Here is a 26872-nt window from a genome sequence, read left to right as displayed (position 1 = left end):
TATGTATAATATAATATGAATTAAATAGTTGGATGATAAAAGTCCCACATCGGCTAATTTAGGGAATGATCATGGGTTTATAATCAAGGAATACTCTTTTCATTGGTGTGAGGCCGCCTCCTGATAAAGCCCAAAGCAAAGCCATGAGCGCTAATGCTGAAAGTGGACAATATCATACCATTGTAGAAAATCGTGTCTTCTCGAATATCATGTTATCAGAGCCATGCTCTAAACTAAACTTAATCTCAAATGTCGAACAAAGGACTTCAAAAGTGGCTCTAAACTTAATCTCAAATGTCGAACAAAGGACTAAACGGAGTCAAGCCTCCAAGGTATGGTACGATTGAGGGGAGGTTTCACTCTGTTCGAGGGGAGGATGGGAGGATGGTGAGGTTGGACAGAACAGGATGGGCCTGAATGAGCTATGATCCATCTCAGGGGGTGGGAGGTGTCTGGGCCCGATTCATTGCTTCGAAAATGGAAAATGGTGGCAGAAATGGGTGAACGAAAGGACGGTGAGGAAGAGGAAGAAGGAAGGAAGTCCAAAAGTCTCCATCAACCACAACCATAATATTCTTCGAAAATCGCAACTTCGATACGTATCTGAACTCCCACCGCCACATTTCACCATCATCGTCTTCCCCATTTTCACTCTCTGCACCACCTTCCTCCAACAATGGCGCCTTCCTCTCCTCAGTTCTTCAGAATCGTTTTACACAACAATCTCGAAGACCGAAAACTAGTAAAAACAAACCCCTCTTCTGTTTTCTATTTTTAATTTTTTTTCACGTATCTTGTTTTCCAGATGATTCCGAAGAAGTTCGTGAAAGATCATGGCGAACTTTTGTCCACTTCCGTACGTCTCAAGCTCCCGGACGGCATGGAATGGAAGGTCGGTTTGACGACGGCTCCCAACGGCGTTGTTTGGCTGCAAAATGGGTGGCACAAATTTGCAGAGCATTATAGCTTAGAGTTTGGTTCTTTATTGGTATTTAAATCAGATGGGTTTTCAACTTTTCAAACATCCATATTCGACCCAAGTGGTGTAGAAACAGAATATTGTTGCATTTTCAACGATTCAAGAGCAGAATTTACAATGGAATATGAGGATTCTGATGAAAATACAGAGAGTTCCCCCCTGCGTTTAAGTAAGAGGAAGAACAAGCCTTCAGTTCCATCTCCTCCTCAATCTCGTAAGAAAATGAAACCTGAAGAAGGTATGAACATTTTGAGTATATAGAGCTTACAGGTTCAAATAAGTGTTGTTAATGGCCAATCTATGCAGAAGGATGCCTAATCATAAAGAACATGCCAAAAACTGAAGCAGGGGTATCAAGTAGAAGGCAACAATTTGTGAACAAACCTGAAGCAGCTCAAAGATTCACCTCAAAATCAGAGAAGCCTATCTTTAAAATTGTCATGAAACAACCAAACGTACGAGGAAAATTTGCCATGGTAAGCACTTTCTTCTACAAACCCACATAAAAAAACACCTCCTTTCTTCAATTCAGCTGAAAAAATTGAAGCTTTTTGGTTCTTGTAGACTATCCCCAAAGATTTTGCAGAGAAACACTTACCTGATGACTTCGGAATCATCAAACTCCAAACCCCAAACGGTAGAAAGTGGCCACTTTTGTACAAACGCAGACGAAATCAAGAGAACTTTGTGTACTTTTCAAGTGGGTGGAAGCGTTTTGTAGAGGAAAATGTGTTGAAAGAAGGGGATATTGGGTTGTTTCAATTGATTAAGAAAGACATATTTTCATTCACCAAATTACAAGACACCTCTCCCTTTCCTTCCCCTGCAACAAACACCAGAAACCCCTGTTTTGAGGCGAACATTCTGAACAGACGCCACAAGAAATTTGTTCTGGTAACAAACAAAAAAACAAAACCCCATGTTTTATTTTCAGTTCAAAACATAGTTGAAACCATTTTATGTTGTTGATTGGCAGAACATTCCTATGGTGTTTGCAAAGGAGCATTTTTCATCCGACATGCGCTCTGCAAAGCTTCAAGTTGGGAATAGACAATGGATTGTGGCATTGAGACAATATGGTAGCTCTGTCAGATTATCAGCTGGGTGGTGCTTATTTTATGGAGACAATGGCTTGGAAGATGGAGATTCATGCTTGTTTGAGATGGTCGACACAAAAAACTGTGTTTTTAAAGTCACCATTTTCAAACATGTTTCCAGCTCTGCTTCCATGGACTAGATAGAATGTAATGTTAATAATGGTCTGTCTTTTTTTGTTTAGAAATTAGGCTTCGACTCAAAATTCGAACTTTTTAGGCCTTATTCACTGACATCAACGATCTAATACTTTATGAATATGACGAACCTTTTTGAAGATAGTGATTATCTTAAACAAAAATTTCATAGTTCATAGATTAAATTTGTATTTTTTAATGGAAAAAAAGTTAGAACATGACCATTGGTCTTAAATTTCTAACTCGAATTCAAAAGTTAATTTGTTTTATAAATTCTCTATCTAACCATATAAAATAATTGTGACCGTTTTTTTTTTTTTTTTTTTAATAATTAATTAATTTTTCTTTTTAACAATAGCGGGAAGATTTCATAATTCAAAAACTATATATGTAATTTGAAAAAATATATAAATATATATAAAATTATATATATGTCCCGAAACCCTATAAAAATTCGCCACACCCACAGCAAGCCGGAACTTGCATGCATGTGGTGTCACGTATCCATCTAACACTCGAAGAACCAAATTTTTTTTCTCTTTATTCCGTTCTTCTTCATCTAATGATTTCAAGCATTCTTTTGCAGATCAGTGTCAGAATCGCTCCTCTATTCTTCGTATTTTTTTTTTTTCGGATTCGACATTGATTTTAAGCTTTCTTTTGCAGGTTCGTTATTCTTTGCGCGAGAATAATGAACCCCAGCATCGAAACCGCTTCTAGCCTTGAGTTCTTCAAGGTGTTTCTTCCCGATTCCGGCTCTCTGCACATGGTAATTCTTTCTCCTCTCTGTATTTCCTCTGGTTGATCATACGTATTGTGCCCTAACTTCAAAATTTCTGGGGCTCCTTTTTTTCCCTCTTTATTTTCCTTCGTCCTGATGTTCTTACGATTTTGAGTTTGTATTTAGGAAACGCTGAGATTTCGAGTCAATTTGAGTTCTGTGGAACTTGAGTGCGAGAAATTTTCGGTGCCTTTTTTTTTCATTATTTGGTTGATTCGTGGGATTTGGATAAATTACCCTGTTTCTTATTATAAATTGGGGAAAAGAACACTTGGGATTGCTCTATTTTGAGTCGTTGACCTTTTTTGAATTCTGCATTGAACATGCATGCAATATAGTATGAAACTTTACTTACTACTTAATTCTTCTCTCTGTTCTTTATGCTTGAGTCAACCATTTAGTTCTAGTCATACTGGGTCAACATGTCGATTTTTTTTTCCTAATCACGTATTGAAATTGTAGAGAATTTTAGACATTACATAACTCATTGATTATATTTTTGTGGGAAGGGTTTTGATCTTTGTGGATCAGAAGAAGAAAAAAAAAACTCATATGCTGATATAAATGTTTGATTATCCTAAAGTATAAAGGCGTTGATTAGTTTTAAAAACAAGCTAATATTAAATAAATGACATGAACGATATGTTGTGTGTGTGTGTGAAGTGATTTGTTTTGCTTTGTTTTGTCATTGCACAAATTTCATTCCTCATCTCTTAAATTCAGAGCATACCACCAGCTTTTCAGAAGCATTTACATGGAATCTTTCCAATAAAAGCTACCATCAGAGATCATACAGGAAAATCATGGTGCGTTACATTGGAAAAAGTGGATGAACTTGTGTATTTCAAGAATGGCTGGCAGGCTTTTGTGGATTACCATTGTTTGAAATATGGAGACTTTTTAGTATTTCGATATGATGGGGGTTTTACGTTTGATGTCAAAATATTTGGTAAAAATGGATGCAAGAAGGCAGTGGTTGCAGAAGCCGATAATTCTGTTCCAATTTTAGATTCAGTGTTAGCAGTAGCCGGTATGTCTCCTCCAATTTTGAAGGTCAAAGTAGAGGCTGTGGATGAGAAAGAAGAGGTCAAGCCTTTAATTTCTGGCAAGAGGAAACTATTACAAGTTGGGTCAGGTGAGAACTTCTCGGTTTGCCCCACTCAACTTAGAGCCTGGTTTGTAGTGTTTTGGTTTCTTCTTATTACATGTTTATATTTTTCTGTTTTGAGAAAACAAGTGCTTTTGGTCATGTCTTCTTTATCTAGTTTCTCATTTTTTGAAACATGTAACAAAGTTATATCCAAAATTTGAAAAACAAAAAAAGTTTCTTTTGTTATGTTTCTCACTTTTCAAAACTTTACTGAAACTGTTATGCAATATGGTCGTGAAACAAGTTCTGTTCCTCTTACAAAAGTAAAAAATAAAACACATGAATCAAGATATGATGAGGTTTGGAGATGACATTTATTTTTTCAATCCCTTCTTTCATATATGATTTCTTGGTCTAATTTAGAAACCTCTCAACTGTGCTTGTAGGGATAGTTCACAAACCAAGAAGGGTTCCAACTCGTGGGAGACCTGGTAATGCCTCGAACACTGTAGCGTATGTTGCCCCTAAAGGACCTTCCTTCGAGCGAACGATGAAACACTGGTCGCACAAGAAAGTTGTGAGTATTACTCTCCAAACTTCTTTTCTTGTCAAGAACTTTTGATTATAGTAATATTGTTCCAATAGAGAATCATGCTAAGTGAGAAGGAATCACTCAAGTGAAAGTAAGATTACTTAAAATACACTAATGAAACATCATAAATCTAGTTTTCAATTATCTATCATAAATTTGTAATCATCCACTTGAAATATCTTGATGCCTTTGTTGCATAAATGAACTTGATTCTTCTTAATTTAATGTGTCGCAGATGCTAGTATCCCTGTCATAGGTGAAAATGGGTTGGATGTTGCATTGAGTGTTGAGTTTCTCATACTTTGTTTTTAATGTGACCTTTGTATAACTTCCAACTTCAATTCTATCCACGAGGCCCAACATGTGCTATCCATATAGAAATCATGAGTAAATGACACACAAGGATTTAACAAAGGTCTCCGACTTCAGACGAAAAATCACTACTAAACTCGAAAGTTAAAGCTTGATAAGTTAGATTCTATTTTGAAAACATAGTCTACAAATGTGCTAGTATTGAGATTACAGGCAACGGAAGGCTCGTCTTGTCTGAAAGTTACAGTGGTTTTGAATTGAATTGCAGTATCTTTCTGGACGGGTGGTGAGGGACCAGAACATCAAGTTGAAGCCAAACACAGTTCTTAGAGATGAAGAGGGGAAGTTGTGGCCAGCAAAAGTGTGTTCCATCAGCCAGAACCGTCTTGTTGTTAATGCTGGGTGGTCTGCATTTTACAAGGGCAATGGGTTGAGAGTAAATGACAAATGTGAATTTGAGTTTGTTCTCGAAAAGGGAAACTTATGCAGACAATTGAATGTCAAAGTTACTCGCCGCCGTCGTTCTCTGCGTTGAAGAAATGCATACAGCAGAACCATACTTTCATTGTACATGTCCCTCTCTCTCTTTTGTGAACGATCTAACCATAGTGAAATTTGATGGTGATTTATTATACAACATGAGATCCTCAGTTTAAATCCTTGCCATCCATGCAAATTACAATGTCGTTTTCGTCTTCATTTTGAGGCAATAATTGACGTGTTCTGCGCCTCATGAATTAAGTTGTAGAATTACAAAATTGTTGGTCATTAGAAATAGCTACAACAATAGTCCAGTACATGATTTTGGAGTGAAGTATGGCACTCTTTGGTAAGTGACAAAATCTTGATTATTTAATGTTCATAATTTTATGTTGAACCATCAAAAGAAAGAGCAAGTCACCATTGGATGAAGAACAGAACAATGATGCTAGAACTTGCAACAAGGATTACCAAGAATGTTTTGTCAAGAGCCAAAGTTCATTGTTAGTAGATATTGTCCACTTTGGTCTGTTATGTTTTGTTGTCAGCACATGGTTTAAAAATGTGTCGCTAGGTAGAGGTTTCCACACCTTTATAAGGAATGGTTTGTTCCTCTCCAATTGATCTGAGATCTCACAATCCACTCCCTTGGGGATCAACGTCCTCGTTGTCACATCGTCTGTCTAGTGTCTGATCCTGATAACATTTGTAACAGTCAAGCTCACTGCTAGTAAATATTGTCTTTTTTAACCCGTTACGTATTATTGTAAGGAATATTCTGATTATGAAAGGGAAAACAAAATAAAAATTATGAAAGGTGACCTAAATTTTCCTTTTTCTCTCTAATTTAACGGATTAAATAATAACGAACTTTTAAAAAAAAATATAAAAACGTTAAAAAATGACAGGATCAGGTTTATGTAATATATATCTCTTGGATACGCAAGTCTTAAAAGAATCTTTGTTAGGTGGGTAAGTGAATAAAGCATATCATCAAACCAAAGCTTAAAGATTGTTTCCAAATTTCTTGTTTTAATACCCTTTTCATTTCTTGTTTGAGTTTCCAAAGAGTTTCCTTTAAAGGGTCTGTTTATGAAGCTCACTTAAGTTGTCTAACAAAACAGAGAAACACTTAGGAAACCCTTCTGGGAATGTGGGCGGGAGTGAAACAGTCAATTCCCTTCTATTCACAAAATCAAAATGGCCCATTGACCAAAACTGCGCTGTTCTTGCAACTTCATATCTGGGGTTCCGATAATCAAACCAAAACTCCTGTTTTTTGATTTGGGTTTAAGGGTTTTTCGTTGGGGATGGCCAGAAGTTTAGTGGAGCTGAGGGATCCAAGCAGCAGAAACCCTTCCAGCCTTGAGTTCTTCAAGGTTTTTCTTCCCAATTCCAGTTCTCGCCGTATGGTATACTCTCTACTCTCTCTTTTCCTTTTCAATTTCTGTGCTTTTTCTGTTTGTTCATAGAGATATTGAACAAGTGTTCTTCTGTTCTTGTGGAAAAGCTAATAGAAAAGTGTAGAACAGGAAACCCTTTACCATTTTTGTGTAGATTTTAGCAGAAAACTACAGAATCTGATAATGTTGAAAGGTTTTGATGGTGTGAGTTTAAGATTTGAAGTTACTGAGAACAGAGAGTATGATGCTGAAGGAGTAAGGCCCTCATCGATGGATTGCATGTTAAAATGGTCATTGTTTGTGAAGAGGAAAGTTTGTTGCTTCTGTCAATGTGGGCCATGGATGAGTTCATTTTAGTTTTGTTTCTCTTATCAATGCTTCTCATTATCTTTCTCCTTTCTTATTCCCTTAAATGCTCAACTTTTTCTCTTGGTTTGTAGCAGTTGAGAGAATTAGCTTTAGGCTTTCCGAAATGTAATGATCCAACTTCTAAGAGTCGTATAAAAAGGTCCCACGACTAGCCGATATTGTCCTTCTTGTGCTTTTCTTTCTGGGCTCTCTCTCAAGATTTTAAAACGTGTTTGCTAAGAAAAGGTTATTGTGAGACCCCACATAAGTTGGAGAGGGACACGAAGCATTCTAGTTAGTAGAGCTGAGTCTCACCCATGTAGGACCTCATAATAATAATGGGTAATTCTCACAATCATTTGTTCCTATCATGTCATCCATGCAGATGCATGAGATCCCCTAATTGACTATCCAAATTACATGATAAATACATATGCACGACCATCACGTTGATCACATAATCGAACATGAAACACATCACAGCAAACTATACGTGTCAAACCCAACTATTTGGTCATCTATTAGGTCGTTCGGAATGAAATTCCAACCTTAAGATAAAATTTCTTTTGGCCTACAGAACTTCGACCTAGCACTCAAGACAAGTTTAGTAGGTACTATCAATTTCTTTCGCCTAAAGAATTCTTGACTCAAAGTTGTCTTTATGCTTTAATTTAACAACTCAATGCTACCGGTCCGACTTGACGATCAGTGGGAGGAATGACAATACAGAAAATCAGTGCACATAAGCGACACGAAGTTCTGTTATAGAGGGAAAAATCCGGGAGTGAAAGAGAGTGAAAAACGTGTGAGGAGTAGGAAAGAAAAATGTATGTCGAACTGGAAATAGTGTTTCCAGTGGTGGATTGAGAAACCTACTGGTGTGATGGACAATGTTGTGTGAAGCCACAATCGTCAACGAGGGTCGAGGATAACAGTGTTGAGTGAACGATTGCAAGAAAGTTGAGGGAGATGCAAAGAACACGATGATGGGGATGATCAAGAGGAAGGAAACCTGACAAGACCTACGAGGCAGTGATGTGATTTTGGCCCCTGCTCAGCCACAATGAGCAATGCAGCGTCGACCAACGATATCCTCATTGAAGAGGGAGAGAGATCACTGGAAAGAGGGCCATGGAGGCTTGGGTATATAGCTGAATTCCTGTTGTGGCGAGGGTATCTTTTTGCTGTTTTCGATCCTATCAGATACTCTGTTCTTCTGTTTTTCGTAGTGAAAGTGATAACATAATGGAAATGTTTTGCATTACAGGTTATGTATGGATATATTCATCCTTAAAGTAACCAATTCCTCTATGTTTTGTTCATGTTCTTGAATTGTAGAGTATACCACCTGCTTTTGTAAAGTATTTTAGAGGATGCATACCAAGTGAAGCTGTCCTCAAAGATCAAAGTGGACAATCATGGCATGTTACCTTGGAAGAACTGAAGAACAGTGTGTTTTTTAAGAACGGCTGGCAAGAATTTGTTGACAGCCACTGCTTAAAATATGGAGACTTTTTAGTTTTCCAATATGATGGGAATTCTACGTTTGATGTTAAGATATTTAGCAAAAATGGATGCAAGAAGGAGCTGATATCAGGAACCAGTAGTCTTATCCCGGAAGTGAAGGTCAAAGACGAGCCCCGATCTGAAGAAGAATACAGTACATCGTTAACTCGTTGCAAAAGGAATGATTCAGAAGTTAGATCCAGTGATTGTTCAGGCACTGCCCCTAAATCAAGGAAGATATCAACAACAAATCTTGAAGAACTTAGCCCTTCTAAGACTGCAAATCACGTTTCGATGGAACCGCCGACCTTCGAGCTTTTAGTTAAGCATTGGTCACATAATGCCATTGTAAGTTTATGGATGTGATAGCTTTATTGCACTTTTGTGTAGTATTTTCTCTTCTTTGCAAGTTTCACAAATTTGGTGTTATTAATGAATGGATTATGATGGCAGCATATTCCTAAACGAGTGATGGTTGCACATAACATATTGCTGAAACCAGATGTGGTTATTGTAGATGAAAAGGGCAGGTCATGGCTAGTCACAGCGAAACCAATTAGTCGTAGTCGGTTTGCCTTGACCACAGGATGGCCGATTTTCTTCAGGGCGCATAGTTTGAGAGTAGATGACATATGTACATTTGAGTTTGTTCTCGGTTCGGATAATATTTGTGGAGAATTGAACGTGAAAATCACCCGCAGTCGGTAAGGAATTCAACATGAAAAATAGGCAGAAATGGTGTAGGAGGGATGATGACTTGTATCTTGCATCTTGAATCTGAATCTCCCTCTTGGTTTCTTCATGTATGTATAATTTGGCTGTAAAATGGTTTGGATGGTTTGGATCTATTTTGAACCAGTATTATTTACTTAGCTTATAAATAGTTTGGCTTAAGCCCACCACTAGCAGATATCGACTCTAAAATGGTTTGGCCTAAGCCCATCATTAGCAAATATTAAAGCTCAAGTCAACTGTTACCGTTACAAATGGTATCAGAGTCAGACACTGGGCGATGTGTCAGTAAGGAGACTGAGTTTCGAAGGGAGTCTAGCCCATCATTAGCAAATATTAAAGTCTCAAGTCAACCGTTACCGTTACAAATGGTATCAGAGTCAGACATGGGGCGATGTGTCAGTAAGGAAACTGAGTTTCGAAGGGAGTAGACACAAAGTGGTGTGCCAGCAAAAGGACGCAGGGTCCAGATGTTCTAATAAGTAAAAAAAAGTTACAATAACATAGAAGGAAGTTACTAAAACCTACACCAAAATATGCTCAATATAATATAGAAAATTGAATAATTCTCTGCCACTACTACCAAAATGGTATTTTGCAAACTTACACCTGCAATTGCTTGTGGAAGGAACAGGCTTATCTTGTTCATTTACAAATCTATCATATGTACAACGGCATAAATTTAGTATTGGTATAGCATTTGTACCCACTCTACAAGACACCCCTCCTGATCTAAAGAGCATTAGTGAGAAAACGAGCTTTCGTCCGTGCTGTATACCGAGTACTCGCTCAAGCTGAAGTTGGTTCTTTCCTCATCCCACTTCATTATCTCCCTTGAATATTTAAGAGCTGCATCAACACTACGAGGCTCTAAACCCTTCACAGGTGAAACATACAACTTTCGCCCAGTCAATGAGGTAAAGAGTCTCTTGAATTTTACTGCAATGTAGTGGAAACCAAGTTGCCCAAGTGAGGGACTGCTATTTATATTGTTCTGGCTGTTAGAACGGTTGCGGCTGATCAATGGATGGAAATCGTCGAACCATTCACATCGAGTTAATGGTACCCATTCAATTTTCTCTTCAAACAGGTCGTATTTGTTCAGTAATACAAGGAAGTTCATCTGATCGAAGGTTGGATGAGTAACCAAGCTTTCAAAGAATTTCCTGCTGAGTAACATCTTATTCACAGAATCTCCATTTCCATCAATGGAAAACTGATCATAGTCGCTCAGAGAGACGCAAAAGATAACAATCCCAATGTCCTCAAACATCTCGAGCCACTTGCAATTTTCACCAATTCCTCTTGCATGGGCTCTAATAAGTTGATGCCTAATAAACCAATCAAAATGAACACGATCAACAACGATTGAATTGGTAACTCTTAACTCAAAATGGACATCAATACAAACCACAGTTATGCATAGAATAATCTCATTTTTCATGTTTCTTCAAAGTACAGTGCTGATTTAGATACACAGAGCCATCTTGTTTTAGACGGTACAAAGAGTCACTTAAATAGGGAGACCTATGACTTGTGAATTTTATTATAGTGAAGGCAATTGAGTATAAACAAGTGAAGGAACGGCGCATGCCAAAGCGAAAGGCTCACATACTCGAGAAAAATAAATAAACAGATAAACCTCTAATAAGAGTTATCACTCACCTAAACAAAGAGTTGTGCTGATCTGCAGTAGTGTCTATATCATCATCAGGTGCAGATTGTGGAAATGAGAAGTCCACAGAAGCAAGCCCATTGGATGAAATAAGACCCTCTGCATACAGAATATCTGAATCGGAAGGTTCATAATCGGTAGTCAATATGTCTACAACCTGGAGAATATAAGTAAACCAATATACAAAAATTAATGGAACATAAAAGATGATTAAACAAAATTTAACAAGGAAAATACCATAAGATCTTACTCTTTCTAGGAAATAATGAGCAACATTCGGCAGCATTTCCAACTCACTTCGTCGTTTGTAGGTAGCCTGAATGGCAGCATCATTCCACAACTCTTCAACTAATGGTGCATATTCTCGAGTAGCTGCAGGAAAGATAGTCTCCAAAGTTCCTAATACCATAGTCTTTAGAAGCCAATCGGAGAATGCTTTCAATCTTGGCCCGATTGAATACAGGCATTTGTTAGAATCAACACTCGAGCTCCCTGCATTTAACCAAAAATTCATTTCCACAATTTAAATACAAGTCTAGCATTTTACATTATAATATTAATGCTGACAAACCACAAACACCAGCAAAGTCTAACAGTCTATTACATTACCCAGCCACAACAAATACGGGAGCTAAGCAAACACTACAGTGTAAACAACTAACCACTTCACCTCCAGTCCTCAAACAGTTTAGCATGGTATAAGGTACATAAACAGATCAAGGCACAAATCATATGGAGATCTAAATCTAGCATTGTCGAGTAAATCAACTAACTAAAAGCAATAACATCCATATGTACACCCACATATAGATAGATAAATAAAAAGCTTAGACCTTTTGATGGCTTAAGTCGTAAGAAAATTTCATATCCTTGTCTCCAGGCTCAAGATAAATCTTAACCCAAGACAGGGCCCCACTCCCACTGATCCAGAGGGCACCCACACTGGCCCCAAGGCTTGGACCCGATACTCTAAACCATCAAACCACTAATTGTGCATTAGACAGATAGTGAAGGCTCAATCTAAAAAGCCCAAGTCATAGGATTCAAAATCTCTGTTCAAGGTAGCTAGCAAGCACCTGAATAGCAACTTTGTCTAATGCCTTAAATAGATAATGAGACAAGAATCAATAATAATTCCTACCTGCAGGATCAACTTCATCAGACTGTTTTCTCCTTATTTCAGCCAAACTTTCCTCCTCAAATCGCTCACGGCCTTCAAGAATTATACCAAGATATCCGTACACATTGCTCTGGATCTTCAACTTAATAGTTTCACGTTCATCTTTTGAGAAAGGAACTTCATTATATAGAATTTTGGCCTGCAAAAGCATTTAGAAAATGAAATTACCGACTCAATTTGACTACCAAAGAGTTCAATGTAGACAAAATTAAGATAACTAAAGAAATCTACAGCATACACACAGTTATCTCAGAGATAAAATAAATAGAACATCCTCTCTCATAATATGACCAACCAACGAAACGTTGCTAAGAAAATCTAGAGATATTGGCACGTATCTCCTTGAAATTGATTTACCAACATTTCTTCAGAAATAGTTTTAAGGGACAAAAAAAATCTGTCTTCTAGCAATAATATTATTTGTAAAAAAAATCTACAAAATCAACAAGAGAACCACATCATAAAAAAGTAACCACATATGAAAAAAAGACATATGATGAACCAGATACTAAATTAACAAATTAGAAACTACCTGCTTGAATATAGTACTTGTCCCAGATCCATCATAACCAACTAAAAGGAGCTTTTGAAGAGCAAAGTAGTCAGGAAAAGTTTTGTAAACCAGGCTGCTTTCTGGTTCCCCAGAATAAGTTGAAGATTTAGAAGGAACTGGTAGCGATAACAGAGCACAGACTAGCTTCGTTCCAGCCTAAAATGTAATGAAGAAGTTAAAAACGAGTATATGACCAATTAAAGCTAGGAATGTAAGCTAAAATCTAAGTTTACTGTTTATTTCCACAAGACCGTACCTTCCCCCATATGTACCCTTTGGTGTTTTTCTGTCCCTCCTCTTGGTATGATCCATCCTCATTGACCCAAAAGTGTGGATTACCAGCACATTGAACTCCAGCCAACTACATTGATCAAATGTTCCCTTTTAATTTTAGAAGTTACTTACCCTAGAAACAAAGGTTACACTTTCAAATTTTACCTGCAGCATCCGGAGCTCTACTTTTGTGATTTCTCGGCCATTTATAAAAATCTGTGTATTTCCATTGCTAGCATCTGCCTTAATAGGGTCACCAACGTTAAGATGAGGAGTAATTATCTTCGAAGGTTTCTGTCCTTCCTGTTGAATAGATTAGAATGTTCAATTACGTAATGAAGAAATACGATTAAAAGAGAATATAAAAGAAAAGAAAAGGCAACTCAAGGTAACTAGACTCACCTTTCCCCAAAGACCAGAAACTTTATCGTACCAATAATTTCCTGGTTTTAGCTTCTTTGGTGGGTTGGGGCAGGTTTGTAGCACTGTAAGCTCCTCGAAAGATAAAGGTTTCCCATTCACACAAACGTACTCTGGTGGTAGTTGATTCGCCTCACAACACTTCTCAGCCTTCATAACCTGTTGAATCTCCAAATCATTCAACAGTCTCTTAAGCATTCTGGAACATTTTCCCAAATTACCTCGCTTCAACTCATCAATGGGAAAACCTATACAGGTAACACATTTGCGACCTTCAGGCATTGAACCCATAGCTCTAAGCACACAACTACTACAATACTTGGCATCACATACGATGCAGACCTCCTTTTCAGTGAACCGATTACCCTTGCAGCACCGATAACAAGATCCTCTCTTTCCGTTTCTTAGTGGTTCTCTTTTCATTCGCAAAGTTTCTGGCACATCCTGACTATACTCTTCATTACATGTATCATCGGACTCATGGTCAAAAAATGTTCCAGCTGACTGCCTACCATCACCACCACCCTCATTTACAACTGTCATAGATGAAACCCGAGAAGATGGATATTCCGTACTCAATATTGATTCTGTAGAGACCCAATCAACTTGATTGATATCATTGAAATCTAAGCTTTCATTCCTACAATTTGAAGCTCTCAAAGAACATGAGCTTCGCTGTGATTTATTAAAGCTTCCAGAAAACTCCATCGTGCAAGAACTCCCAGCATCACCTAATAACTCAGAAGAATTTCCATGACTAATTGATGAGCAGCCAAATGCCGTCGAGCAGTTGCCCACATCCGACAATTCACCAGAAACAATTTGCCCATTTGAAAACTCCAAGGCACCCGAACTACTCAAATCACCAGACAATTGACATCCATGGTTACTCACTTCTCTCTCCTCAAAGGCAATAACAGAAGTTGGTGAAACTGTTCTTTCAGAGCCAGAATCTGATTCTTTCGACAGACACCGGCGACTATCCTCAGTACTCTGATCAAAGGCGATTACAGATGTAGGCGAAACCACAGACTTCCCACCAGCAGCTTCCAACTCTTTAGAAAACTTCTTAGTAAGAACATCCTGCGCTAAAATGGGCTGAACAACCGGCAAAGACATTTTATGAGTAAACGGAACCTCAGCTACCACTGCAGCCACCGGAATCCGCTCCACGTTGATCGGAAGAGCCTGAGGAAGATCATAGGGCACCGGTGGGCCTTTGTACTCCTTAGCAAACGAATACTGTAGACCATCAACAGGATCCGAAACCATTGCCTCCACCAGAGGCATTTCTATCCCAAAATCTAAGGCCCTAACCCTAATTTCAACTCTAACCCTAACACCAAGAAAAGCAAATAAAGCGGTAAAGTAAAGAGCATTTAACGAAACAACAAATTCCTATATCACCAAGCAATTCAAAGAATCACTGTGAACCCTTGAAAAATCTCTCAAAGGTATATCCGAACCGAACCGAACCTTTAGCAATCTGTAATAAACCAAAAGGGATGAACAGGAAAGAAAAAATCAACCACAAGTAAGAACACAACAAGAGAAAAAGCACAGAGAGGACAAAAAATGAACAAACAAAACAACAACTCGCAATAAAGGATTTAAGAAACAAATAAATCAAAAAGATGAAACAAAGAGAGAGAGAAGAAGAAGAAGAAGAACCTGGAAAATCCAAATTCGGTGGGGATGAGAGAACGCACTGTTTGGGTGAGAGAAAAAAGAAAAAAAGAAAAGAGAGCTTTTGGAGATGAGAGAGAGAAAGTGAGGGGAAGGAATAACCAGCAGTTTGGATGTTGGAGGCGGAATCTTTTCTGTAGTAATAATAAAATAAATAACATTATGCTTATATATTTATTTAAATAATTAACTACAGCTTAAATTTTATTTTGGTTTCCAATCAAAATATTTATTTCAATTTATTTTTAACTTTAAAACAATTGTTTTAACTATTGCATATTCATGCCAACTACCCCACATTTACATCATAATTTATGTCGTGTTATTAAATTATGCTCGAATAAATTGCTATATATTAAAAGACTTAGATAAACGTAGAATTTGTGTAAAATTTTTATAAATAAAGATTAAAACATTTCTTTTAAAGTCGAAGACCAAAATATGTATCTAAATTAACACAAATTCTTTAAAACAATTTCTTTAGTCTTCAAAATTAACTTATTTTTAGAAACATATATAAAATACGTAGAATTAATTTATAAAAAAGAAATTCAAAAAATCATATTTTTTAAAATTTAAAATTTTGTTTTTTACGCGTATCGGGTTCTGGGTTGGTGGAAGAAAGGCGAAAGAGGGAGAGAGGGCCCAGTCTAAAGGGTGGGGGTGGGGGAGAGTAATAGACAGGAGGTGGAGGAGACGAGTACACTGGAGGAGGTGGAGATTTGTAGACAGGTGGTGGAGGAGAGTAGTACACGGGAGGTGGAGGAGACGAGTAGACTGGTGGAGGGGGAGATTTGTAGACAGGTGGTGGAGGAGAGTAATACACCGGAGGTGGAGGAGATGGGTAGACCGGCGGTGGTGGAGATTTATAGACAGGTGGTGGAGGAGAGTAGTACACAGGAGGTGGAGGAGATGGGTAGNGGGGGGGGGGGGCCCAGTTGGTCCAACAGTACTTTTGTCTTTTAGGGTGAGTTGTTGATATCCAATTCTGTCCTTTTAACCTCCAAATTGGCCACGTCTTTTTCATTTTCTTCTTTTTCTTTTTCTTTTTTTAATTATTTAATTATTATTTCACTCCCTTGGATTCTCTCTCCACGGGTATGTTGTCGCATTTTTAAATTTAGATCACGCATTTCAAACGCAATAAATTATCATATTTTTCTATTCCCAATTTCGGTCCTCTTTTTAGTGTTAAACTAAATTATAATATATCAATATAATCTTACACTAAAAACTCACCTTCATAACTCCAATAAATAAACTATACAATTATGATTTATTCAACTATATATTAAGCCTCATTATCATAATAAAAACATGCATTATAAACTCTTTTACACATTTTGCTATTAAATGCTTTTTCTAAAAAAATTTAAATTCGAACCATAAAGTTATTGAATAGTCTTACATGGTCTCATTCTTTTAACATCCAAGTGGACCACTTGCCCAGCAACTCATGAACCCATTGTGATTCAATAATAGCCTATCAATTAAAAAAAAAAAAAAAACAAATAAACAAATACTAGCCTCTCAATTATTGGATTAATTTTAACCATCCAAACCTTAAAGACAATTGAAGATATAAACATTTAGGCATGTCCATTATTGTTTGAATAGTTGTGTCTTTGTTTCTAGATATGGTTAACCTAGGATGAATAAGTTAGCTAGATTATGAAATTGTGATACATACCTCTTCTCATTTTCATAACATACACCTGTTGAAGATTAGATTATTGGGAGTGAGTCCCACGTTAGCTAATTTAGTAGAAGATCATGGGTTTATAAGTGAAGAATACTATCTCCACTAGAGGCCTTTTGGGGAAACCCAAAGCAAATCCATAAGAGCTTATGCTCAAAGGGGACAATATCATACCATTGTAGAGATGTAGTCAAAAGTGACTGAAGTATCGAACAAATGGTGTATTTTGTTTGAGGGCTCCAGAGAAAGGAGTCGAGGCTTGATTAAGGGGAGACTTATAGTGTACTTTATTTGAGAGATTCCTAACAAAACCAATATGATGCCCTAATTGTTCAATAAGTAAAGACATACTATGGTGTAAGTCAAAGCCTATCGAATAATATATAACGGGCAATTAAGACACAAAATAAAGTTCGGTAGTTAGCTTTAACGACAAAAAATGACACAAAAGGTGTCGAAGGTTAATTGGTCTAAATCATAAAGTTTAATTAACATTAAGATAGTTCAATTGAGCATGAAACTTAGAGCACCTAAGACTTCATATAATGTTGTGGCATTTGATACTTTAACTTGAAGGTTTGAGCTCTATTTGGTTGCTGAGAAAGTTGGTGTAATAACTGGACAGATCAGAGAAAATGAACATATCTACATGAAGAAACCAAAAATGAAGGTACCTATATGAGTTGTTTTCAAATTGGTAATTTCTCGGTTCGAGACATTTTTCCTACGTGATTTTGTAACAACTTCGAGGAGCGGATTGAGTTTTTCTTGAAAATGTTTGAAGCCAAGGAAGTTCTTATGGTAGCCATTGTAATAAAACATAAAAAGTATGGAGCAAAAAGACAATCAATTTTGAAGCACCTTAATCTTCAGTTCTTAAATTTTCTGCTATACTAGCAACATAACAGCTAGCAACATAACAGCAGAGTTTTGATTCCAAGGCTAAAGAACTAACCAGACCCTCCATGGATTTCAGCTCCTCGTGAAAATCTGGAAGCAATACCAACGAAGAGAAGTTCTGGTCCAGCATTAGTCCAACATATCTGACCACATCATCAAGTTTGGGAACCCAATCACAAGCCTTCAAACCCAACAGAGTTGATGCATTTGGACAAGAAACTGCGTGAGGAAATCTCTCATATTTCTTTAACCATTTTCCCAGATACCGAATCAAACTAATCATCTCTTCATGATTCAGCTTACTGAGAGCAGAAGAAAGAATGAATTCATCAACATTAGGTGATGCCAACAGATAATGCAAACACAGTTCTTGAGCTGAGAATCCATCATGTGCTATCATGAGAAGAATTGCAGCCTCCTTTGCCTTCTCAATGGCTGCCAATGCTTGGCCCTCCCATCCCTTTCTCACGTTAGCTATACTCGCATCAGCCTTCTTGGAAGGGCAAAGAAAGTACTTCAAAAGGCAATGTAAATCAGCAGGACCAAAATCAGTTGCTTGTTGGATACAAAGACAAAGTAAATCCGACCTCTTCTTCCCCACCAGCTTCACAATCAAATTTGAATAAGATGAGTGTTTAACAAGCCTATTCACAACAAAAGTCTCTACCAATTCCCAGTCCTCGAACGCAATACATGTATCCAAAACCATCTCTCCAACGTCTTTACTCATCAGAAACCCGAGTTTCTCAATCAGAATCTTAGTGTAACAATTGTCGGATGAACTAACACCAACTGCAATTCCAACCCTTCCCCTCATTTTTTCAAGAAACGCATTCAAAATGTTTATAAACTCAGGCTTTGAGAAGTTTCTGTTTTTGAGCTTCTGCCTGAGATTTTCATGGAACTTTTTCCCCAGCTCTATCACCATGGAATCGGTTTCCGATATTTGCCATCCAACAATGGGATTGACAAGACTAAGGCGATCTGGTTCATCAACTTTGGATTTCAAACTGATTAGAATATCGTCTGGATTGAGGAGAATGGGGTAGTCAGATTGGGAAACAAGCGGTTTGGATAAGGCGGAGGATTGCTTAATGACTTCAAGTAAAGTCATAGCGAAATTTCAAAGCAAACCAAGTTGTAATCTAGTTAAGTGATTATGTCTAAATTCTCTGTATGATCAAACAGATTCTTCATTCTAATTCCTAAAATATTTGACAATGCTATAGCTCATTCAATTCAATTCAAATTAAAATTGACCTGATTTCAAATCGATCCTACTTTGATGTTGATTGAACTGAATAGATAAAAGAATGACTAAGAAAAAGATCGCAACACACCTTAAGTATGAGCGGCTGCGGCAAGGAAATGGCGGAGTGCGGCTGCCGCGAGAATGGGAGAAAGGTGATATCAGAGGAGAAAGAGATGAGAGCGAATGGATTGGGGAAAGAAGGAACGTAGGGCTTTACGAGGGTTTATGTTTTATTATTATTTTTATTTATATTAGAGTTAAATTTTGGTTGAAATTAAAGAGTAAAAATTGATTTTTTAAATAAAATATGGGAAAATAAGATTATAGTCGTAAATTAATTATTTTTCTTTTCATTATTTTGTAGACCAAACCAGAAACTTTATTTCTTTATAATAAATCCATTAAAATTTATTTGTTCCAAACCAAATAACTAATTTTAAAATTTTAAATTATAATAAAAAAAACTATAAATTCAAATCCCCCAAAGAAAAAAAAAAAAAAAAAAAAAAAAAAAAAANGTTCGTAATGGGCTGGACCGTAAGCCCATTACCTGTATCTCATAAGCCTTTTCTTGACGTAAGCTACATTGTAACGTTGACTATCAGGTTAGTCAATTCCCAGCGTTGTTTCTGTGATCAATCTATTGGTGAAAATAAAATAGTTTCGTGAATATCTGAAATTCATTTATTTTATAACTTATGTCAATATTTGAGGAGTCGTCCGGTCAATAATTTTGGCTATGGGGGCAGTTCTGTCAAATCATACTTTCCACTTCCCAGAAACGGCGGAAGACTTCCCCCACAGTCCTCTTCCAACTTTCATTTTCAGTGCAAATTTACATTCCTGCCCTTTTTTCTTAACGTTCTCTAATTATCCCTTTAAAAAATAATTTTTAAAATTAAATTTGTTTCTTTGGAATTAAATTAAATAGTTAATTTCTCTTTTTTTTTTTTTTTTTTTTAANCTTCTACTAGAAAACAAAATAACATTAGTTAATGAGTATTTAAGTCGAGACAAGATAAGGAATAGAGTTCCCTACTTTTTCTAATTTTTCGGAAATTTTTAGCCTCGAGTTCTAGTAGAGAAAAAGATTATCTACTTTTGATAAATAAAAAAGAAGAGGAAAAAGAATAATTAAAGGTGATTTTTAAAGTAATTTTAAAAAGTATGTATAAAGTTAAAAGTATACTTGCATTACTTAGTATAAAGTTGATGAATTCCCTTTATTTTTAATCAGAACTTTAATTTTTTTTCTTTATTTAGTGTTAAAAAAAAGGTAAACTCACTAAAACCCATTTTAATGATGTTAAAAAAAAATGTAAATATTTGATATTTAAATTTGATGAGATATTAATTATTAATTTAACCTATATAATAAATAATTAGATTTTTTTAAAATAATAAGAGTAAATTAAAAAGAAAAAGAAAAAATATCAAAGATGCCGTCCACTTATGTCTCTTGCTGCCCTTTTTGGTCAATTTCTTTTTATAATCCATTTCCCGTTGACTTTCTTATTTCATTTCCCCATCCAGCGGGGCATTTTCGTCCACTTGCATTTTCCCACCCAAAATCCTTCGCTTTCATTTCATCCACTTAATTTCCCACTTTCATTCATTTCTTTGAACCCAAGAGTAGGGTTAGAATTGGAATTTCAAACTTTTTAATTATTAATACAGTAATTTAACTCACTTAATTTAATGATACTTTCTAAATTTCAGATAACTATTTTGCATTTAAATGCCAACAAAAGAAAAAAAAAATGATGTAATAGGAAATAAATTAATAACAAAAAAAAAAAGTTCTAAATATCAAGGCTATTTTCGTAATTCTGTTTCAGTTGTGCAGAGTATTAAAATGACGCTAAGGGTACGTTGGTCATATCATTTATATATAAATAAAATTAAAATAATAAAAACCGTCGTGAGTACGTTAAAAAGAAGAAGAGGAGGAAGAAGGAGCTCCTCTGAATTTCACGGTTCGTTCTCTCTTATCCTCAGCTTTCCATCAAAATCAATAAGGTTTCCGATTCCAATCGCTCTTGAGAAAAAATTTCTTCCATCTTAATCTAATCTGTAAATTTTCGATCGTGTCGAATTCTTCTTTCACCAGCTTCCATGTGTGATCGACTGAGCATTTACTGCCATTGAAGAGCGATTTCAGAGGTAGAGATTTCAATTCATGAATATAATGACCGTAGAAACTGTTCGTTCTTTTCCGTTTTCGATATTTGCTTCCATCTGAGAGCATTTATTAGGATGGATGGTTGGCCTTCCAACGGCATCGCAGTCCTGCTTTAAATTCTTCATTTAATTTCGGAGTTCTCAAATTTTTAGGTTATTTGCGAACTCCTCGTCGTAAGAAATCGATTTGAGGAGATATTTCTCTGTTTTTCTTTTCATGAATTTGTTTAGTTTATGTTCGAATACTGCTGATCCTTTCCCGTCCGAGACTACGAATTTGATTCTGTTTTGGCTTGGCTTGGGTTTAAAGATAAATCTTCTTTTGCAGGGAGGTGATGATTCTGTTTGTTTCTTGTTCAGTTGGAGTAAGTTGGAGTCAACTATGACTTTGCACCGATACTTTGTTATCGTTATAATCGCAATTCTTTCGGATTCTTTAACAATCGCCGAGGAGTTAACGCCCTGCGAAACCGGGAATTCGGCGGAATTTGTACACCATCCGTTTGGATTCGCAAACAAAAGCGAAATCAAATTGAATTGCAGCGAAAATGGCGAGATTCAAATCGGAAGATTCCAGGTCCAGAACATTACTGAAAGGAGTATCCTCATCAAACTTCCTTCAGAATGCAATATCTCTATCGATTCAATTTCAGAACTGTTCGGCAAAAACTACAGGCCCACTCTCCGCAACAGTCTCCTCTTGAATTGTACTGAACGACCTATTCCATGCGGAGTAATAGCCAATTTCGACCAGAATCAGCCGCAGAACTGCGGCTTTAATAGCAGTAATTTGAGCTGCTTCACCGAGCCCAAGCAAAATGGATTTATGCCGGCTTTAGATAAGTGCCAGTCCCTATTATACTCTGTCTTCGTTAATTCTTCATCAGAATCGATCTCCGAGATCGAGTTCGGGGTCATTGAGTTAGAGTGGTGGCTCTCACCCTTGGCTTCTGGAGGATGCGCAAAAAACGCCAATCCCACGGACATTACCAACTCGACGGGCCTCCTAGGATTTCGTTGCCAATGCACGAAAGGATATGAAGGAAATGCTTACGCCGGCGTCGGCCACGGCTGCCGGAAAGGTAAGTCGTCGAGACAACTCTATTTATTTTATTAAAAAAAGATATTAAAAATATAAGATATTTGAACATTCAACGCATTGGGTTCCTGATTATTTCTAATTTTTTAGTTGGTAGTCTAATATACCCATCCCCAGGGGTAAACTGGGAAAAACCGTATATGCCAACCAATTATAAATCGTCACCTAGCCAACGCTGGCAAAAATAGTAGTCGACTTTCTTAAATATAAAAACTTAAGAATTTAATTGCTATAATTTTAAATATGATAATTAATTTCTATGATAAAAGTGATATCTATGAACTATTTATAGGTTTTTATCAAATTATGGTGAATTGATCACATTTTCAATTTAATAATTTTCTATATTATTCCCAAATAGTTAGAAAGAATAATTAAGGGCTGCTTTTCTTTTTCCTTTGAATCAGATTTCTTTTTATATTCCCTTTTAAATATATATTTTCCTGTTGAGACGCCTTTAAAATAGTGTTAGTGAATGGGAAAGTCAATTCTGACGTTTCTGAAAGTTTGGATTATTGGTGGGTAGAGATGAATATGATTTTCGTGTGAAAACTGAATGCCATGTGCCCATAATAGTATTAAAGGGAGGGAGAATTGTGATTGCCAACAATGTTAAATTTTTCTAATGATCTGAATGATCAGCAGAATTGGTCAAACAAAGCATGGTCAATGGATTTTTTATGTATGTTTGCTTATTTTGTTGATTTGTTTTGCTGGGTGCTTTGGCATTTGGTACAGTTTCTCACAAGTGCAATCCTAAAACATTCATTACTGGCCGCTGTGGCGGAGGCAGATTCACTTTTCTGATTGCAGGTAAACCATATCATACTATTGGGATGGTCGTGATTCCTAACATATAGTTCTAACAAAGTTCTATCTCAATCTCAGGTGTTTTTGTTGGAGCTTTTCTAATGGCTGGCCTCACCCTCATCTGTTATTGCATCCGACGCCGCTCAATGTGTCTGAAAGGTCAGATGAGTGCGAAGCGGCTTCTAAGTGAGGCTGCTGGAAATTCGAGTGTAACTTTATATCCCTACAAGGAAATAGAAAGAGCCACTAATGGCTTCTCTGAGAAACAAAGGCTGGGAACTGGAGCCTTTGGTACAGTCTATGCAGGGAGGCTTCATGAGGATGAGTGGGTTGCTGTGAAGAAGATCAAATATAGAGACCACAATAGCATTGATCAGGTCATGAATGAGATAAAACTACTCTCTTCGGTGAGCCACCCAAATCTAGTCCGCTTGCTTGGCTGCTGCATTGAAGAAGGCCAACAGATCCTTGTCTATGAGTTTATGCCCAATGGAACTCTCTCCCAACATCTCCAGAGAGAGCGTGGAAATGGCCTTCGATGGACGACAAGGCTCACCATTGCAGCTGAAACTTCCAATGCAATAGCATACCTACATTCTGCTGTGCATCCACCAATATATCACAGAGATATCAAGTCAAGCAATATACTTTTGGATCATGGATTCAAATCAAAAGTTGCAGATTTTGGTCTTTCTAGACTTGGTATGACAGAAATATCACACGTCTCAACCGCTCCACAAGGAACTCCAGGCTATGTTGATCCACAATACCATCAAAATTTCTATCTTTCAGATAAAAGTGACGTTTATAGTTTTGGAGTAGTGCTAGTAGAGATAATAACAGCATTGAAAGTGGTTGATTTCACTCGTCCCCAGAGTGAAGTAAACCTAGCAGCACTTGCCATTGATAGGATTGGGAGAGGTGCTGTGGATGAACTAATTGATCCTTTCCTCGAGCCACATAGAGATGCTTGGACCCTCTACTCTATTCACAAGGTGGCTGAGCTTGCATTCAGATGCCTTGCTTTTCATAGCGACATGAGGCCTTCAATGACAGAAGTAGCAGAGGAACTGGAATCCATCAGACGCAACGGGTGGACATCAATGGAGGAGAATCTTTGTGCAGCATCATCAGCAGGGTCGGCTTGCTCATCTCCTCGTAGTATAAGCGATAGGTCTATAAGTAGCATTACAATTAAGAAGGCCGGGCTGCTTGCAGGACTGGGGAGCCAGAGATTGATAATCCCACCAGAGAACAATCATCAAAAGGACCATCTGCCTCCTGTAGAGGAGGTTACGGATAGTTCCCCAGTTTCCATACAAGATCCTTGGTTAAGTGAACAAAGCTCACCTTCAACAAATAGTTTATTGGGTAATGTAGTACGGTGAAAATAGAGGAAAAAGAAGAAGGGGAAGCTCTTTTGTAGGACATTTAAGGTCTTACACTTCACCATGATTTGTATATCCAATGGAAAACATTTAATGTCTCAAGCAGATATTGCTTTGGAAGTCGGCCAACTACATTAACCTTCTTCATTCCCTTCTTTGTCCAAACTCATCAACCCCGTGCTCCCACTTCGTGTTATCAAAAACAAGCAATTGAACAAGATTATAGCTTCTACTGTTGCTCTTCTTTGTATACTACTGTAGCCAATTGCCTACAAACTTCTCACCATTCTGCGTAGAACTCCACAACAGTGGGCTTCCCATTTGACAGAGCCTAAATCATAAGTCGTCAAAGGATGAACAGTGAACAAATTCCAGATAGTAAAACATTATGAATCTTCTTTTTCCGACCTATAATTCTATCTCGTCCATTGAAGGCACACCCTATGGACTTCTGTTCTAAGCAATATTAGATTAACACGACTCTCCACAATAGTATGATATTGTCCACTTTGAGCATAAGCTCTCATGGTTTTGTTTTGAGCTTCTCCAAAAGATCGCACCAATAGAGATAGTATTATTTGATTATAAACTCATGATCATTCCCTAAATTAGCCGATGTAGGACTTTTATCCAACACCTCCCCTCAAACAAAGTATGTCTCCCCTTAAATCGAGACTCGACTCCTTTTTCTTTTGGAGTCATTTTTTTACTATGTCTTCAAGGCAGGAGGCTCGACTCCTTTTTCTTTTGGAGTCCTTTGTTCGACATTTGAGGAATCTATTGACATGTCCCCTTTTTCTTTTGGAGTCATTTGTAGGATTCTATTGACATGTCTAAATTTAGGGCATGGTTCTGATACCATGTTAGATGAACACGACTCTCCACGATGGTATGATATTGTCTCCTTTGAGCATAAGCTCTCATGACTTTGCTTTGGGCTTGCCCAAAAGGCCTCACACCAATGGAGATAGTATTATTTGATTATAAACCTAGGATCATTCCCTAAATTAGTCGGTGGGCTTTCATCCAACAAGCAAGTCCCAAAACAAAAAATTAAGAACGTGCAAAAATGAGATGGGTTTGTAGTAGAGGACTCACTTGAATGCAATAATGTGGTAGAGTTGTGGATCAAGCAAGGCAGCAAGAATTGTGGAGAGAGGTTCTTGGGAGGCATGTGATAAGCAGCAACCACCAAGGCATATATGTGTGCCAACACCCAACACCTACAGCCTTGACTTTATGCCCCCATCTATCACACACACACACACATCAGTAGATCCAAAATTTTGCCTCATACATACTCTCTCCCATTATTTAACCTCTTCTAAAAACTACTAAAATGCATGTTTCTAGTATAAGTCATTTTTTTTGTATACTTTCATAGTCTTGTCATATCTTAAGCCCTAATTTTGTCATAGAATTCAAGAGAAAGTGGAACTCAATGGAACGATTAGCCTTTGAAAGTCAAAATACACTTTAGGAGACGTGCTTGCTGAAAATGCTTCAAATATGAATAAGATATAAACAAACAAACAAATAAACTAACCAAATAATCTGTAAGCTCAGTTCTTGGGCAATGTGCCCCATAACGTACCTGCATTTTCTGGGGTTTTGTGTCCATTTGGACGCTTTCCCCATCTTCATTTCAAGTGCTTTCCCCACTACAAAAATTAATTAGATCAAAGACTTGGGGAACACACGGTGATGGACATGCCTAGAAAGACCTGATAGATGTAACCAAATTATATATCATGACAAATTCTTTTTGGCATCACATTGTCTTCCTTCCCTTCTTACAAACCCAATTGTTTTTGCTATCCAAACCAAAAACCATGTGATTTTCAATAATTACTGATTTCCTAAACCCCAAATCTGCAATCTTCTTTATACATTTTTAATTCAATCAAGATTTTCCACCCAAAAAAAAGGGAAAATAATTAACGAGAAGATTCACTTTTTGAAGTGGGGTTTGTCTGTCAAGCAAATAATCTCCTTTTGAATTGTATTAAAGTTTAAATCATTGTATAAATTATATATTTCACATGATTTCTAATATTTATGATTAACGTGTATGCTTAATCAACTGAGTAACAAATGGCCTATGCCTTTCTTGTCATCTCACTAAGATGGGCATCACTGCACCTACACAAACAGAAGTCCAACAGTTAGTACATTTAATTTAGGTTGAACATATGTTTTAGTGGGGAGGTTTCAATATTTTCTTTTTCAATTTAATCCTTACTACTTGAAGATTTCCAATTCAGTTTTTTTTTTTTTTTTTTTTTTTTTTTTTTTTTTTTT

At 37.0% G+C, this 26872-nt stretch overlaps 6 protein-coding genes and 1 long non-coding RNA gene across 13 annotated transcripts in view; 4 read left to right on the top strand and 3 right to left on the bottom strand.

Annotated features, from left to right (window-relative positions):
- The first annotated feature begins 421 nt into the window (after positions 1 to 421).
- On the top strand, positions 422 to 2328 carry LOC111781102 (B3 domain-containing transcription factor VRN1-like). Of its 3 annotated transcripts, none has more exons than XM_023661538.1 (5): positions 422 to 742; positions 806 to 1217; positions 1328 to 1455; positions 1544 to 1873; positions 1956 to 2328. In XM_023661538.1, exons 1-5 carry the CDS (start codon positions 677 to 679, stop codon positions 2214 to 2216), a joined length of 1197 nt encoding a protein of 398 aa, XP_023517306.1. In that variant the 5' UTR covers positions 422 to 676; the 3' UTR covers positions 2217 to 2328. The 3 variants fall into 3 exon arrangements, with proteins under 3 accessions (XP_023517306.1, XP_023517303.1, XP_023517302.1); XM_023661535.1 differs by having other exon boundaries at positions 1289 to 1455; XM_023661534.1 differs by having other exon boundaries at positions 1286 to 1455.
- A 362-nt stretch (positions 2329 to 2690) lies between these two features.
- Positions 2691 to 5645, top strand: LOC111781103 (putative B3 domain-containing protein At5g66980). Its single transcript, XM_023661539.1, has 5 exons — positions 2691 to 2801; positions 2878 to 2980; positions 3716 to 4127; positions 4529 to 4659; positions 5255 to 5645. Exons 2-5 carry the CDS (start codon positions 2903 to 2905, stop codon positions 5519 to 5521), a joined length of 888 nt encoding a protein of 295 aa, XP_023517307.1. The 5' UTR covers positions 2691 to 2801; positions 2878 to 2902; the 3' UTR covers positions 5522 to 5645.
- A 919-nt stretch (positions 5646 to 6564) lies between these two features.
- On the top strand, positions 6565 to 9597 carry LOC111781104 (putative B3 domain-containing protein At5g66980). The gene is made up of 3 exons (XM_023661540.1): positions 6565 to 6878; positions 8556 to 9071; positions 9177 to 9597. Exons 1-3 carry the CDS (start codon positions 6777 to 6779, stop codon positions 9429 to 9431), a joined length of 873 nt encoding a protein of 290 aa, XP_023517308.1. The 5' UTR covers positions 6565 to 6776; the 3' UTR covers positions 9432 to 9597.
- Positions 9598 to 9980: 383 nt separating this feature from the next.
- LOC111781401 (extra-large guanine nucleotide-binding protein 1-like) lies at positions 9981 to 15352 on the bottom strand. The gene is made up of 9 exons (XM_023661962.1): positions 15228 to 15352; positions 13539 to 15042; positions 13302 to 13439; positions 13120 to 13224; positions 12843 to 13019; positions 12272 to 12449; positions 11381 to 11622; positions 11121 to 11287; positions 9981 to 10786 (listed from the first exon to the last, which is right to left on the bottom strand). The coding sequence occupies exons 2-9, from the start codon at positions 14844 to 14846 to the stop codon at positions 10198 to 10200; spliced, it is 2904 nt and encodes a 967-aa protein (XP_023517730.1). The 5' UTR covers positions 14847 to 15042; positions 15228 to 15352; the 3' UTR covers positions 9981 to 10197.
- A 1159-nt stretch (positions 15353 to 16511) lies between these two features.
- Positions 16512 to 19288, bottom strand: LOC111781808. Of its 3 annotated transcripts, none has more exons than XM_023662514.1 (2): positions 17897 to 19288; positions 16512 to 16725 (listed from the first exon to the last, which is right to left on the bottom strand). In XM_023662514.1, the coding sequence occupies exons 1-2, from the start codon at positions 18953 to 18955 to the stop codon at positions 16657 to 16659; spliced, it is 1128 nt and encodes a 375-aa protein (XP_023518282.1). In that variant the 5' UTR covers positions 18956 to 19288; the 3' UTR covers positions 16512 to 16656. The 3 variants fall into 3 exon arrangements, with proteins under 3 accessions (XP_023518282.1, XP_023518284.1, XP_023518283.1); XM_023662516.1 differs by lacking the exon at positions 16512 to 16725 and having other exon boundaries at positions 17699 to 18939; positions 19182 to 19288; XM_023662515.1 differs by lacking the exon at positions 16512 to 16725 and having other exon boundaries at positions 17699 to 18867; positions 19182 to 19288.
- Positions 19289 to 21013: 1725 nt separating this feature from the next.
- On the top strand, positions 21014 to 24676 carry LOC111780943 (wall-associated receptor kinase-like 14). 3 transcript variants are annotated; one of them, XM_023661309.1, is made up of 5 exons: positions 21014 to 21069; positions 21204 to 21256; positions 21603 to 22356; positions 23112 to 23186; positions 23262 to 24676. In XM_023661309.1, the coding sequence occupies exons 3-5, from the start codon at positions 21657 to 21659 to the stop codon at positions 24569 to 24571; spliced, it is 2085 nt and encodes a 694-aa protein (XP_023517077.1). In that variant the 5' UTR covers positions 21014 to 21069; positions 21204 to 21256; positions 21603 to 21656; the 3' UTR covers positions 24572 to 24676. The 3 variants fall into 3 exon arrangements, with proteins under 3 accessions (XP_023517077.1, XP_023517078.1, XP_023517079.1); XM_023661311.1 differs by having other exon boundaries at positions 21021 to 21069; positions 21635 to 22356; XM_023661310.1 differs by having other exon boundaries at positions 21017 to 21256; positions 21635 to 22356.
- LOC111780946 overlaps positions 24584 to 26872 on the bottom strand; it is a 4406-nt gene continuing 2117 nt past the window's right edge. Inside the window, exons 2-4 of the long non-coding RNA XR_002812930.1 lie at positions 26166 to 26232; positions 25670 to 25820; positions 24584 to 24902 (exon numbers count right to left, since the gene is read on the bottom strand). This is a non-coding gene — a long non-coding RNA (uncharacterized LOC111780946). The remainder of the gene's footprint in view (positions 24903 to 25669; positions 25821 to 26165; positions 26233 to 26872) is intronic.

This window comes from Cucurbita pepo, chromosome LG19 (genome assembly GCF_002806865.2).
Source record: "Cucurbita pepo subsp. pepo cultivar mu-cu-16 chromosome LG19, ASM280686v2, whole genome shotgun sequence".
NCBI classification, from domain to species: Eukaryota; Viridiplantae; Streptophyta; class Magnoliopsida; order Cucurbitales; family Cucurbitaceae; genus Cucurbita; species Cucurbita pepo.
Note: the sequence above shows the minus strand (reverse complement) of the source record. Positions and strands in the feature narration are given on the sequence as shown.

Excerpts from the sequence above, each read along its gene's own strand:
- LOC111780943 (XM_023661309.1), top strand. The coding sequence starts at position 21,657 with ATGACTTTGCACCGATACTTTGTTATCGTTATAATCGCAATTCTTTCG. Across the intron at positions 22,357-23,111 it reads CGGCCACGGCTGCCGGAAAG|TTTCTCACAAGTGCAATCCT; the intron begins GTAAGTCGTCGA and ends CATTTGGTACAG. Across the intron at positions 23,187-23,261 it reads ATTCACTTTTCTGATTGCAG|GTGTTTTTGTTGGAGCTTTT; the intron begins GTAAACCATATC and ends TCTCAATCTCAG.
- LOC111781102 (XM_023661534.1), top strand. The coding sequence starts at position 677 with ATGGCGCCTTCCTCTCCTCAGTTCTTCAGAATCGTTTTACACAACAAT. Across the intron at positions 743-805 it reads ATCTCGAAGACCGAAAACTA|ATGATTCCGAAGAAGTTCGT; the intron begins GTAAAAACAAAC and ends CTTGTTTTCCAG. Across the intron at positions 1,874-1,955 it reads GCCACAAGAAATTTGTTCTG|AACATTCCTATGGTGTTTGC; the intron begins GTAACAAACAAA and ends GTTGATTGGCAG.
- LOC111781401 (XM_023661962.1), bottom strand. The coding sequence starts at position 14,846 with ATGCCTCTGGTGGAGGCAATGGTTTCGGATCCTGTTGATGGTCTACAG. Across the intron at positions 12,450-12,842 it reads CAAGTACTATATTCAAGCAG|GCCAAAATTCTATATAATGA; the intron begins GTAGTTTCTAAT and ends ATGCTTTTGCAG. Across the intron at positions 10,787-11,120 it reads CAGCACAACTCTTTGTTTAG|GCATCAACTTATTAGAGCCC; the intron begins GTGAGTGATAAC and ends TTGGTTTATTAG.
- LOC111781808 (XM_023662514.1), bottom strand. The coding sequence starts at position 18,955 with ATGACTTTACTTGAAGTCATTAAGCAATCCTCCGCCTTATCCAAACCG. Across the intron at positions 16,726-17,896 it reads TGAAATCCATGGAGGGTCTG|GCTATTATTGAATCACAATG; the intron begins GTTAGTTCTTTA and ends TTTAATTGATAG.
- LOC111781104 (XM_023661540.1), top strand. The coding sequence starts at position 6,777 with ATGGCCAGAAGTTTAGTGGAGCTGAGGGATCCAAGCAGCAGAAACCCT. Across the intron at positions 6,879-8,555 it reads ATTCCAGTTCTCGCCGTATG|AGTATACCACCTGCTTTTGT; the intron begins GTATACTCTCTA and ends CTTGAATTGTAG. Across the intron at positions 9,072-9,176 it reads ATTGGTCACATAATGCCATT|CATATTCCTAAACGAGTGAT; the intron begins GTAAGTTTATGG and ends TTATGATGGCAG.
- LOC111781103 (XM_023661539.1), top strand. The coding sequence starts at position 2,903 with ATGAACCCCAGCATCGAAACCGCTTCTAGCCTTGAGTTCTTCAAGGTG. Across the intron at positions 4,128-4,528 it reads ACTATTACAAGTTGGGTCAG|GGATAGTTCACAAACCAAGA; the intron begins GTGAGAACTTCT and ends CTGTGCTTGTAG. Across the intron at positions 4,660-5,254 it reads ACTGGTCGCACAAGAAAGTT|TATCTTTCTGGACGGGTGGT; the intron begins GTGAGTATTACT and ends ATTGAATTGCAG.